At 37.0% G+C, this 13,529-nt stretch overlaps 1 protein-coding gene across 6 annotated transcripts in view; it reads left to right on the top strand.

Annotated features, from left to right (window-relative positions):
• tsc2 (TSC complex subunit 2) overlaps window positions 1-13,529 on the top strand; it is a 63,823-nt gene that overhangs the window by 2,560 nt on the left and 47,734 nt on the right. For 3 of the 6 annotated variants that reach the window (XM_059344694.1, XM_059344493.1, XM_059344627.1), the window contains exons 2-13: window positions 1,189-1,670; window positions 5,559-5,736; window positions 5,855-5,941; window positions 6,571-6,681; window positions 6,762-6,909; window positions 7,614-7,731; window positions 7,827-7,875; window positions 8,432-8,557; window positions 9,526-9,599; window positions 11,078-11,204; window positions 11,457-11,600; window positions 12,287-12,424. In XM_059344694.1, coding sequence (XP_059200677.1) covers window positions 5,602-5,736; window positions 5,855-5,941; window positions 6,571-6,681; window positions 6,762-6,909; window positions 7,614-7,731; window positions 7,827-7,875; window positions 8,432-8,557; window positions 9,526-9,599; window positions 11,078-11,204; window positions 11,457-11,600; window positions 12,287-12,424 — 1,257 coding nt within the window. In that variant the 5' untranslated portion in view covers window positions 1,189-1,670; window positions 5,559-5,601. Of the gene's footprint in view, window positions 1-1,188; window positions 1,671-5,558; window positions 5,737-5,854; window positions 5,948-6,570; window positions 6,682-6,761; window positions 6,910-7,613; window positions 7,732-7,826; window positions 7,876-8,431; window positions 8,558-9,525; window positions 9,600-11,077; window positions 11,205-11,456; window positions 11,601-12,286; window positions 12,425-13,529 lie in introns of all 6 variants that reach the window. The other 3 variants (XM_059344356.1, XM_059344552.1, XM_059344427.1) reach the window with 2 other exon arrangements.

Below are 13,529 nucleotides of genomic sequence, written 5' to 3'. Positions count from 1 at the left end.
GTGACTTAAATAAGATATGGTAACACTTTATTTTGAAGGTGTCTACATAAGAGTCACACAAGCCTGTCAGAAACATGACATGACAAGTATCATGAGCATTAATGTTACTTCAAAGTGTCATTAATGTTCATGACACATCCCATGTCATGTTTATGACACGCTCATGTCACTCTTATATAGACACCTTCAAAATAAAGTGTTACCATATCTTGCTTAAGTGACAAAGGCATGTTCAAAAAATTGCCTAAGTCACATTTTATTTTGACTTAGGCATAATAAATCTGCTTAAGTCACACACTTGACATAGGCCATTATCTTAAAGGGGTAAAATCACATGATCTGATCAACTGAGGATGGAGGAGATTTTACTATAGGTGGCCGGTGTCATGAGCAAGGTTATTATAGTTAACGAAAACTAACAAAATAACGAAAACTAGAATTGAAAAAACATTTTCGTTAACTGAAATGAAAATAAAAACTAGAGTTTTTAAAAAAACGATAACTAACTGAAACTGTATTGTGTGGTTACAAAACTAACTAAAACTAACTAAAATTATAGTTAAAATGTCCTTAGTTTTTGTTTTTGTCAACTTTTTTCATTCATAATTCAGTGTTTCTATTTGAACATGCAACACATGGTGAATATGTTTACTGAGACTGGGATGTTTACACTAGAACCAAAATACAAAACACCCAGAACTGTAAGAGTTAATAACCTTATTGGGGCTGAGATGATAAACCAAAGGAAATAAAGGAAACATTTATTATGACCTCTTTGAATCTGGCACCCAACATATAGCCCATTACAAAAAAACTAAAACTAACACTAAAACTAATAAAAACTAAACTAAAACTAAGCATTTTCAAAAAATAAAAACTAAACTAAAACTAGCAAACTCACTCTAAAAACTAACTAAAACTAACTGAATTTGAAAACAAAAATTCACAACGAAATGAAAACTAAAACTAATGAAAAATCCAAAACTATTATAACCTTGGTCATGAGGAGATGATTTAGGCAAAAAAAACAACAATTTTGACAAAAAATGTCTTAGGCGATTATTTTGTTTCCCCCTTTTCCCGTTAAAACATTTATTTATCTTAATGTATTATTATTTTTTATTTTTTTATCAGTATTATTATTTGCTCTCCTTATTTTCCTGTCATTCTACTGCGCCACCACTCCAGTCCAGTAGGTGGCGGTAATGCACCCGTGCGTTGGTCTGCCAACAAAACTCAAACGAAGAAGAAGAAGCAGCAGCAGACAGCATTAGTGTGTCATCCGGTTTTGAAACAATTTGAAACAATTTTGAAAAAATGACTAAGGCGATTACTATTATTATCATTATTTTTTATATTTTTTATCACTATTATTATTGTCTCTCCTTATTTTCCTGTCATTCTACTGCTCCACCACTCCAGGCCAGCAGGTGGCGGTAATGCGCCTGTACGTTGGTCTGCCGATAAAACTCAAACGAAGAAGAAGAAGCAGCAGCAGACAGCATTAGCGTGTCATCCGGTTGAGAAGTGGAGGACTGAGCCCGGACGGAACAAGCTTCCAGCAGCAAACAGGGAGAGTTTTATCCATGCACAGCCGCAGACGGCTTCTCTGGCTGCATCTGAACTCAGCTGCGACTGAATGAAACCGAAAGCGACTCATCTCTGATAAGGTGAGAGCAGAGGAGAGAGGGGAGGGATTGTTGTTTTTGTTTTTTTAGCTACCAGACCTTGAATGCCACACAGGAATGCTAGCTCCTGACAGGGAATGTAAAGCCTAGCTAACGGTTCAGTAGCAACATTGTGCATTTCTTCTGATTATATATACCATGTTTGTGTTGTCAAGTGTCCTCAGATATAAAGTGCTGTGGTTGGAGGCTACCTGGCACTGATGTGGTTGTTGTTGTTGTTGAGCTGAAACAGAACAGTGGTTGTTTGTGTGTGTGTGCTCACCTCCCCTCCCCTCTTTCTGTCTGTCAAGTCCACATGACAGCAGATTCTCCTAAACCTTAAACCTGCCCCCCGAGTTTACTCATTTACAGGCTGGGACTGCAGACTTCTCTTCAGCAGTGGGTGGAAGACTTTTAGGTGGTTTGCTCTCATCCAAGCTACATATAAAAATCAGATTTACTCCTTTAGATAGATGCAAGGCCGGGTTAACCACATGAGCAATGTGACCATGACCAAAAAAGACACAAAATGACCAAAAAAACCCCCACAAAATGACCAAAAAAGAAACAAAATGACCAAAAAGACACAAGATGACAAAAAAACCCACAAAAAGACCAAAAGAAGGAAACAAAATGACCAAAAAAGACACAAAATGATAAAAAAAAAAAGACACAAAATGACCAAAAAAAAAACACAAAATGACAGGGCTGGGACTCCAAACTTCTCTTCAGCAGTGGCTGGCTGACTTTTAGATGTTTACTCTCATCCAAGATGCATATAAAAATCAGATTTACTCCTTTACCTGGATAGATGCAAGGCCGGATTAACCACATGAGCAATGTGACCATGACCAAAAAAGACACAAAATGACCAAAAAAACCCCACAAAATGACCAAAAAAAAAGACACAAAATGACCCAAAAAAGAAACAAAATTACCAAAAAGACACAAAATGACAAAAAAAAGACAAAAAGACCAAAAGAAGGAAACAAAATGACCAAAAAAGACATAAAATGATAAAAAAAAAAGACACAAAATGACCAAAAAAAACACAAAATGACAGGGCTGGGACTCCAAACTTCTCTTCAGCAGTGGCTGGCAGACTTTTAGCTGGTTTGCTCTTTACAAGCTACATATAAAAATCAGATTTACTCCTTTACCTGGATAGATGCAAGGCCGGATTAACTACATGAGCAATTGGGCAATTGCTCAGGGTCCCAAGACCTCTAAAGGGCCCAGGTAGGGGTGTTCCATAACGTATTGTTCACGATAATATTGGTATTTTTTTTTACGGTTAAAAAAATGCTACATTCCTACTTCTTGATGTAGTGGCGTAAGGCTAACAATTAAAATTGTTTTAATTACAAAAAGCTACTTACTCCCTGTCGCTAAACACATGCAGCTTTCAAAATAAGAGCACAGTGTGTTAACTGAATCCACCACAGAACTTACAAGAAGACTGTCAAAATAAGAGCCTTAAACAAAACATACAAGAACCTTTATTCTCCTTTACAAAATTAATTAAAATATGCCCCCGGAACCCCTAAATGGTTATTTTTATTATTTGCTCAAACTCAAGAGTCAAGAGTAATTTTTTTCTAATTTGGCAACTTTTGAGATTTGCACTTCACACTACATTTTAGATTTTTATTTATTTATACAGACTAAAAAAAAAATAATCATATTTTCTATATCTTTTTAAGTATTTTGTAATATCGTCAAAAATATCATCATCGCAAAAATAGCCTGAAATATCGTGATATTCTTTCAGGGCCATATCGCCCAGCCCCCCAATAAATACAAGACAACAACACAAATGAAACAACAACAACACTCAACACTTATTTGTGTTCAAAAGGAGTGGGAAGAAGTCAAAGCTTATTAAATCCCCTCTCCCTATGTTAATTTACTATATTCAGTTATATAACAATAATATTTATATATATGTATGTATAACACATAGTAATGTAGTTTATAAACTCATTATTACTATTATTAACACACATAACTTGTTATTAACTTACAAACACATAAGTACACATACACCCATGTAGTCATAATGAGACAACAATGAACAAACAAACAACAATAACACACAACAAAGAAAAAGTAGTAACACAATAATTCAACCGCAAGGTTTCAGTTACTGTTTAATCATGCATACCTCCCTGTGAACTTCTGACCACTGAAGAAATAGTTCCAATAGTATAAATACTAGAACTAGAAATAGTTGAAATATTTGGCATCAGATTTGCTTCTGTAATGCTGAGTCACAGGCATGTGCTGCTTTTTGTCAGCATTTTACCATTATGACTCTACTTAAACAGGTCCTCCTTTACTGTGATGTGAAGTGGCAGCTTTTTATTTAACAGCTCAGTGTAAATGGGTTTTGATTGTTACTGTGACCATGACAGCTGCAACGAGTAGCTGACTTATCCATAAGTTGATTGACAGAAAAGTTATTGCCGGCTACTTTAATAATCAATTGTTAAAGTCATTTATCGTGTAAAAGATTTAGAAAATACTGTTTACTTCCTTTCAGATACGGAGAGTTCTTGCTTTTCTCTGTTTCATATCATATTAAACTAAATATCTGAGTTTTGGATAAAACAAGACAATTAAAAAAACACTAACTTTAACTCTGAGAAACTGGGATCGACATTTTTCACTGTTATGTGAAATTGTATAGAGCAAATGATTTGTCAAAAAAAGTAATTGGCAGATTAATCGATAATGAAAAATAATTGTTAGTTGCAGCCCTAAGGACCAAGGTTATAATAGTTTTGGATTTTTCATTAGTTTTAGTTTTAATTTCGTTGTGAATTTTTGTTTTCAAATTCAGTTAGTTTTAGTTAGTTTTTAGAGTGAGTTTGCTATTTTAGTTTAGTTTTTATTTTTTTGAAAATGCTTAGTTTTAGTTTAGTTTTTATTAGTTTTAGTGTTAGTTTTAGTTTTTTTGTAATGGGTATGTGCCTTCATTTCCTTTGGTTTATCATCTCAGCCCCAATAAGGTTATTAACTCTTACAGTTCTGGGTGTTTTGTATTTTGGTTCTAGTGTAAACATCCCAGTCTCAGTAAACATATTCACCATGTGTTGCATGTTCAAATAAATACACTGAATTATGAATGAAAAAAGTTGACAAAGACGAAAACTAAGAACATTTTCACTATAATTTTAGTTAGTTTTAGTTAGTTTTGTAACCACAAAATACAGTTTCAGTTAGTTATCATTTTTAAAAAAAAACTCTTGTTTTTATTTTTATTTCAGTTAACGAAAATGTTTTTTTTCAATTTTAGTTTTCGTTATTTTGTTAATTTTTTTTTTAACTTATTTTTGTTTTGATATTTGATTTGACTCCACCTAGGTTTTTTTGTTTGTTTGTTTGTTTGTTTGTTTGTTTGTTTTGTGGGCTTTTTTTATTGCTTTTATTTTTCTACTATAATTCTGTTCTTTCGTGTTGATTTTAAGCATAGATAGATAAGTAGATAGATAGATAGATAGATAGATAGATAGATAGATAGACTTTATTTATCCCAAGCTGGGAAATTACAGTGTAGCAGCAGCATTACACACAGAGACAATGACAACACAATTAAATAAAAAGAGCAACCTAGGCATACTTCAAGCAATAAAATATAAAAATTAAATTAAATATAAAGTGTCTAAAGAAGGAGTATGTATTAAGGAGTAGAATAGAATTCCAGTGCAGAATAAATATGAATATACAGTATAAAAATGTTGGTGCTATGAAACAAATAAGGTGCAATGAACAGTGTGCATAAAAAACACATAAAGTGCATAGACATTCTTTATTTTTGTATGTGAACGAAAGAAAAAAAAACCCAATAAAGAGAAGTTTGAAAAAAAAAAAGTGTTCCTCTGTCACCAGGCAGCGTCCAGCCTGTGTAGCCTGCTGCTCCGCCTGGTTGGCCATGAATAAACAGCCGAGCAAGGAGAGTCTGAAGGACAAGGTGAAGGGGATCTTTGGGCTGGGACCCCCGCGGCCCCCCAGCAAGCAGAGCGAATCCAGACCCTCCGAGTTCATTATCACCACTGACATCATCAAGGTGAGCAGAAGAGACGGAGCGTATTACGGCCTGGTTCAGAAACACTTTGCATTCTGTTTCTCCGTCTTGTTTGCATGATGTCATGACCTTTCCTTCCTCTCCCCTGGTTTGTTTCCAGGAGCTCCACCCAGACTGTGGTCTCAGCAACCGCGTCCGCATGATGAACCACGTCTGTGATCTCGCCAAAACAAAAAAATTTGAGGAGGTTAGTGTAAGTTGGGGACGGACAGTTAATCACATGTATCTGCTCTGTGGTTGGGAGTTTTGATCCAATTTATTTTGGTCTAATTTATTTCACTTTTTTCTTTTCATAAATGCAATATGTACTTTTTATTAGGTTGTAGAAGTGCATTAACATTATTAAATGCACATTATTTATTTATTTTATTATATATTTTTAATTTGTATGTTGTTTATTTTATTTATTTTTATTTTTACATAAAAACATAAAATAAACATAAAAATATTTCTAAAAAAGTTCAATGAGAGCAGGATGTTTCCAAAGCCCCTGGGTAATCACGTTAAATAACTAATTATTGACCAAAATATTCATGATAATGATTTTGCCATAATCGAGCAGCTACCTGCGGTAGGTAGGTACATTTAGGTACATTCAGGTACATTTAGGTACATTCAGGTGCATTCAGGTGCATTCAGGTGCATTCAGGTACATTCAGGTACATTTAGGTACATTCAGGTACATTCAGGTACATTCAGGTACATTCAGGTGCATTCAGGTGCATTCAGGTACATTCAGGTACATTTAGGTACATTCAGGTGCATTCAGGTATATTTTTGCTCCAGCAGTGAGTCTTGTCTTCTCCTGTTGCTCAGCATGCGGTGGAGGCGGTATGGAAAGCTGTGGAGGACATGCTGACTCCAGAGCAGCCGCCTGAGGCCAGACATGCTGTCCTGCAGCTGCTGAGGGCCATAATACAGGGACAGGTACGTAGAGACAAGTGGATAAAAGATGTAAATATAGTTTCCCGTCGTATCATAAAGTCTTTCTGACTGTTTGTGTGCAGGGCGAGCGGCTGGGTCCTCTCAGAGCGTACTTCTTCAGGGTGATCAGAGACTACCAGCCCAGCAACGAGGACCTCTCTGATCGGCTGGAGGTCTTCAAGGCTTTGACTGAGAACGGGAAGGACATCACCTACCTGGAAGAGGACATAGGTAAGAAAAATGGACTTGGAAACACTGTGAAAAAAAATGTATGTACCGTAGTATAAGGTAAGTAAGTAAAGTTTATTTATAGAGCACTTTTCACAGATAAAATCACAAAGTGCTTTACAGAAGATTAAAAAGAAAGAAGATAGGGGAACAAAAGACAATTAAAACACAGTTAAAACATTTGTAAAAATGAAAAATTTAGAAAAAAAATCTGCAAGAAACAGTCAGTTATTCTTCAGTGACTTGTACCAGGAGAACTTGACGATGACGGCATATTAGGGCCAAGTATGAATAAAAATAATAGTAATATTTCGAGAAAAAAGTTGCAAATTTACTAGATTAAAGTGGCAAATCTACAAGAAAAAACGTTGCAGATTTAAGAGATTTAAAGTGGCAAATCTGTGTGAAAAAAGTCGCAGATTTACGAGAAAAAAGTGGAAAAAAGCAACTTTTTTTCTCGCAGATTCACCACTTTAAATCTCATAAATCTGTGCATTTTTCTCATAGATTTGCTGCTTTAATCTTGTAAACTTTTTTCTCAAAATATGACCCCCCTCCCCCGGGTCTGTATGTTTTTTTTTTTACACATTCTGGCTGTATGTAATATTCTCCAATATTCTCTAGGGTTGAAATGTGGAATTTGCAAGTATTTCAATGAGTGTCCTAGTGTCCTCGTAATATTCTTTTTGTGTTTCCTCCTGTCCCAGCACGCTTCGTCCTCCTGTGGATGGACATCGGTCTCACCTCTGACTTCCTCCATGTTCTTGTGAATCTGGTGAAGTTCAACAGCTGCTACTTGGACCAAAACGTCTCCGTTATGGTCCAGTAAGTCAGAGAAACAGACTCATATACACACTTGTTTTCTTTCTTTCCAGAAATGTTATTACATTTACTTTTTTGTTCTGTTGTGCTTTCTTTAGGAAAATCTGTCTGCTGTGCAATAGAACAACCTCCTCCACAGATATCGAGGTATTTTTTCTATCAGACTGAAGCAGTTGAACATGCAGAAGAATCAATGTATTCTTTGTTCAAACAGCTCGTTAGCATTCGACAGTACATGCTGACCGTCCTGCTCAAAAGTTACTTTTGTTCGCTGGTAATGAGACACATTACTGAGTCAATGAGGATATTCAACGTTCAGAGGCAACAAATAACATGAGAACCTTGTGAGAGAAAATCAGCAGTCCAAAGCCTTTCTATACAGTAAAAAGAAACAAAGGTTGATAGTCCTCTTTAGACCATCAGGAAAAGTTATTCATACTAATTTTTATATATATATATATATTTTTTTTTTTATTGCATTTTCCAACATAGACAAAAACAACAAACAACACACTGTGGCCACAGAAAACAAATATCCAATTACTTATTATGTAATACAGACAATACAATGAAAATGCTCTGTCCCATTACAATTGACAGTGATGTAGCAAATACACATCTGGAAAAAAGTGAAGAGTCGTTACAACTTGTGTGTGTGTGTGTGTGTGCGTGTGTGTGTGTGTGTGTGTGTGTGTGTGTCCAGGTGGCGCTGCAGGTCCTGGATGCGGTGGTGTGTTATAACTGCCTCCCCTCAGACTCTCTCACCGTCTTCATCATCACACTCTGTCGGACCGTCAACGTCAAAGAGTTTTGTGAATCCTGCTGGAAGGTCAGAGAACACACCAACACATGTAAAATGGTTAATGGTCATACTGGTGGCAGAGGAGACTTTAAACCAGACCTGGGCATTGGGCGGCCCGCGGGCCACATCCGGCCCGTTGGCTGTCCTTGTCAGGCCCGCGTGAGGTTACCCAGAAAATAGAAATCAATATAACCGCGGTGCTTTTATTTTGAAAAATAGCAAACATTAGCATTAGCACTAGAGCTAACAAGCACTTTTACTATAGTTAAGACAACAAATATAGCCACTAATATGTATGACAGAATAAAATAAACTTTAACAAACCTTGTGTCCTGTCAGTCAGCCACTATAGAAGCCTTTTGATACTTTATATCAACTTTATATGAATTACTACGCACTCGTTATTATTTACTGTTCCTTTATCATTTTACCGTTCCACGTGTTATTTCCTGTCACTACCTTTCAAAATGAAAGCACCCGTTTCACACTGGACGGCACTTTTTCAAAATAAAAGCACCTCAACATTATTAAACACCTTGAAAATGTACAAACATGAAAAACAAGCTATATAGTACAAAAACACTAATAGGAAGCTTACTAAAGGTAATTTACAGTTGAGTTTAAAATAAATGTAAAAGTGATATAGTGATTGGAGTATTTACTACTTTTTACTGCTATACTTGATTTACTCCACATTAACAGTCTCATCATAACATGTGTTCCTATCAGTAGCAACTCAAAACCAGATAATTTACTGTATTTTATAAAGCGATTACATTAATATTGAGCAGAATTTAGTTCAGAGTTTTGGTCCGGCCCCTGCAACCTTCGTGGTGTTGATCATATTGCCCCTTGGGGACATTAATTGCCCACCCCTGCTCCACACAGTGCCACCTGCCACCATTGGGAATGCACACGCAGACACCTTTCATTTATCTGACTCTGATGTGAAAGCGTTCCTCATCCTCTGTTGTTTGCTGTTCCTGCGTCTGCAGCTGATGAGGAAGGTTCTGGGGACTCACCTGGGCCACAGTGCCATTTACACCATGTGCCGCATCATGGAGGAGAGGTAATATTAAACATATTACTGACATATAGCTTGTGGTGCATTTACTGAACAAATATTATTGTGATGGAGGTGTGGTTTGAACTATTGATGTAACGTATGCTGTCCTGAAAAACCTGACTGTGTGAGAACAATTATCCCTCTGGGAACAATAAAGAACCTAAGGAAGTAAGGAAGGAACTAAGTAAGGAAGGAACTAAGTAAGGAAGGAAGGAACTAAGTAACTAAGTAAGTAAGGAAGGAAGGAACTAAGTAAGTAAAGAAGGAAGGAACTAAGTAAGGAAGGAAGGAAGGAAGGAACTAAGTAAGGAAGGAACTTAGTAAGTAAGTAAGTAAGTAAGGAAGGAACTAAGTAAGTAAGGAAGGAAGGAAGGAACTAAGTAAGTAAGTAAGGAAGGAAGGAAGGAAGAAACTAAGTAAGTAAGGAAGGAAGGAAGGAAGAAACTAAGTAAGTAAGGAAGGAAGGAAGGAAGGAACTAAGTAAGTAAGTAAGGAACTAAGGAAGGAAGGAACTAAGTAAGTAAGGAAGGAAGGAAGTAAGGAAGGAAGGAAGGAAGGAAGGAAGGAACTAAGTAAGGAAGGAAGGAAGGAAGTAAATAAGGAAGGAAGGAAGGAAGGAAGGAACTAAGTAAGGAAGGAAGGAAGGAACTAAGTAAGGAAGGAAGGAACTAAGTAAGGAAGGAAGGAAGGAAGGAACTAAGTAAGGAAGGAAGGAAGGAACTAAGTAAGTAAGTAAGGAACTAAGTAAGTAAGGATGGAAGGAACTAAGTAAGGAAGGAAGGAAGGAACTAAGTAAGTAAGTAAGGAAGGAAGGAACTAAGTAAGGAAGGAAGGAAGGAACTAAGTAAGTAAGTAAGTAAGGAATGAACTAAGTAAGGAAGGAAGGAAACAACTAAGTAAGTAAGTAAGGAATGAACTAAGTAAGGAAGGAAGGAACTAAGTAAGTAAGGAAGGAACTAAGTAAGTAAGTAAGGAAGGAACTAAGTAAGGAAGGAAGGAAGGAACTAAGTAAGGAAGGAAGGAAGGAAGGAACTAAGTAAGGAAGGAAGGAAGGAAGGAACTAAGTAAGTAAGGAAGGAAGGAACTAAGGAAGGAAGGAAGGAAGGAAGGAACTAAGGAAGGAAGGAAGGAACTAAGTAAGGAAGGAAGGAAGGAACTAAGTAAGGAAGGAACTAAGGAAGGAAGGAAGGAACTAGTAAGGAAGGAAGGAAGGAACTAAGTAAGTAAGGAAGGAAGGAACTAAGGAAGGAAGGAAGGAAGGAAGGAACTAAGTAAGGAAGTAAGTAAGGAAGGAACTAAGTAAGTAAGAAAGGAACTAAGTAAGTAAGTAAGGAAGGAACTACCTAACTAACTAACTAACTAACTAACTAACTAACTAACTAACTAATGTGTGTGTGTGTGTGTGTGAACCCCTCCCCCAGAGTGTACATGGAGGACGCCCCCCTAACTAATGTGTGTGTGTGTGTGAACCCCTCCCCCAGAGTGTACATGGAGGACGCCCCCCTGCTGAGAGGAGCGGTGTTCTTCGTGGGGATGGCTCTGTGGGGCGCTCACAGACTCCCCGCCCTCAAAAACACTCCAACGCTGGTGCTGCCATCCTTCTACAAGGTAACACAGGTTACACAGACACACAGGACAGGTCAGGCATTCTCTCCCAGGAGGCATGTTGTCATAGTCACTATAGATATTATATTCTATCAGGCAGGATTCTGTGTGATCTCATCACTTGTTGCTCGTGTTTAGTTCCAACGGTTTATAGAAGAAGCTGAGATTGAACAGTAATGAGTAAAGATACATGAGAAATGAAGGTCCTCTGAATAAACAAGTATTGATCAGTTGTAATGTCTGTTTCTGTCTCAGGCCATGTCGTGTGCCAACGAGGTGGTGTCCTATGAGATCGTCCTCTCCATCACCAGGCTGATCAAGAAGTACGGCAAAGAGCTGCAGGTGGTCACCTGGGACATCCTGCTGGGCATCATAGAGCGGCTGCTGCAGCAGATCCAGGTACCACCACCAATACTGCATATTCATTTAAAACACCAGTTCTCCCTTAGAACCATCCTGTTTTGTGTTAGGAATATTACCAGAAGATCTAGATAACAATAATCAGAGGGTATTGCTGAGAATCCTTCTTCTAATTGCTAAGAAGATGATTACAATCTCCTGGCTGAGACCGCAGCCCCCCACAGTAGCACAATGGAGAGAGAAAGTTAAGGATGTTTACTATATGGAAAATATAACCGCAAGGTTACACTTGAAAACTGATGTATTCCTGACTAAATGGTCCCCAATTATTTCACATTTTATTAACTGATATGACTTTTGATCTGACTGATGTGTTCTATATGTGTGTGTTTTGCTTTTGTTTGATTTATTTGTTATTCTTTAACTATTTTATTTTTTCCTCCCTCGCCATTCAAATATGAATAATGAATGTTTGTACACTGTATATTAATCTTCTCGCTTAATGAGCACCACTGCCCACTTTCAAATACGGACTCTGTCTGGATATTGTTGGGATGCCAAACTCCATGACTACCTCTACCCCATGTACACCTGTGCTGTTTCTTTGAATTTGTGAATGTATGACTGCACCTGGAAAAAAGGAAATAAAAAGAAGTTCAAAAAAATAAAATAAAACACCAGTCCTTGTTTCTTTTACCAAGCGGCCCGTCTCCTCTGTCTCTCAGACGATCGGCAGCGCGGAGCTGAAGGCCATCGTGTACGAGCTGCTGACCACCGTAGAGGAGCTGTACGAGCAGAACGGTTACCATGGTTCCACCGAGAAGTTCTTCAGTCTGGTGGAGAAATGTGCCGACAAGAGACCCGTAAGTGCTTTCCAGGTTCCATCTTGTGGTGTCGTCCTGTGTTCTCATTTGGTCCACATTTTTTTAACTTTCTATATTAGATTTTCAGGGAACATAACCGATACATAACTATATCAACATACAAACATACACAAGACATATACAGTCTTGGAAAAAAATATTGCACCACCTATTAAAGAACTCTAGGGGGAAAGTGTTGTGCTGGGACTCTTCACCCGTGAGCGTACTCCGGTTAGGGAATAAGGACACCGTTTTGATTTTAACTTCTTTATCTTAAACTTTTTCAGCAGCAGGTCATTACACACACATTATTCAACACATGCTGATTCTAAGGCCCCCAAACGTAAACATAGCTGCCCTGTAAACTGCCCGACTCAAACAGACTGAACTAAAAAGTGCCTAAATATAATTATTAACCCGTTTAAATCAACATTATCAATATAATCAAATTAACAGATTAATAGGGTGTATTTGCTGGTCACAAAGGGAATTTATAACACCACCCTTATTTTCTCCTTGCTTTCTTGTTCATTTTAATGGCTGGTACAACTAAAGGAACAATTGTTTGGACAATGTAATGATAACAACAAAATAGCTCATTAGAGTTTAATTTAATGGCTGACATCTAGACATTTTCATTGTTTTCTTAGTAATGATTTTGGCTATTATCAAGAAAACCATGGAAAATGTCTAGATATTAGCTCTTAAATTAAACTCTTATGAGCTATTTTTCCAAACAAATGTAGCTTTAGTTGTACCAGGCATTAAAATGAACAAGAAATTGAAGAAAACAATGGTATGATATTTTTTTCCCATGGCTGTAAAATAAAACATTAAAATATTTAAACTTCTCTCCCAGCAGAGGAGCATATCAATCATCTCCAAATACACTCAGCTGACTGAGTATACTAATTAATAATACTATTTATAAGAGGACCCAATCCTTGTTTAAATAGTAACTCTCTTCTCTAATAGAATGTTATTTTCTCTAGGGTCATACTGTGTATGCAGACAATTGTTTTAACCATTTAACAATACTTGTTCTGTTTCAATTTTTCCATGATAGTGCTATCATCCATTTTGCCTGTAACAAACGTAGATCTAT

The sequence above is a fragment of the Centropristis striata genome, chromosome 1, assembly GCF_030273125.1.
Source record: "Centropristis striata isolate RG_2023a ecotype Rhode Island chromosome 1, C.striata_1.0, whole genome shotgun sequence".
NCBI lineage: Eukaryota > Metazoa > Chordata > Actinopteri > Perciformes > Serranidae > Centropristis > Centropristis striata.
The sequence above is the reverse complement of the archived record's forward strand: the minus strand, read 5'-3'. Positions and strand labels throughout refer to the sequence as shown.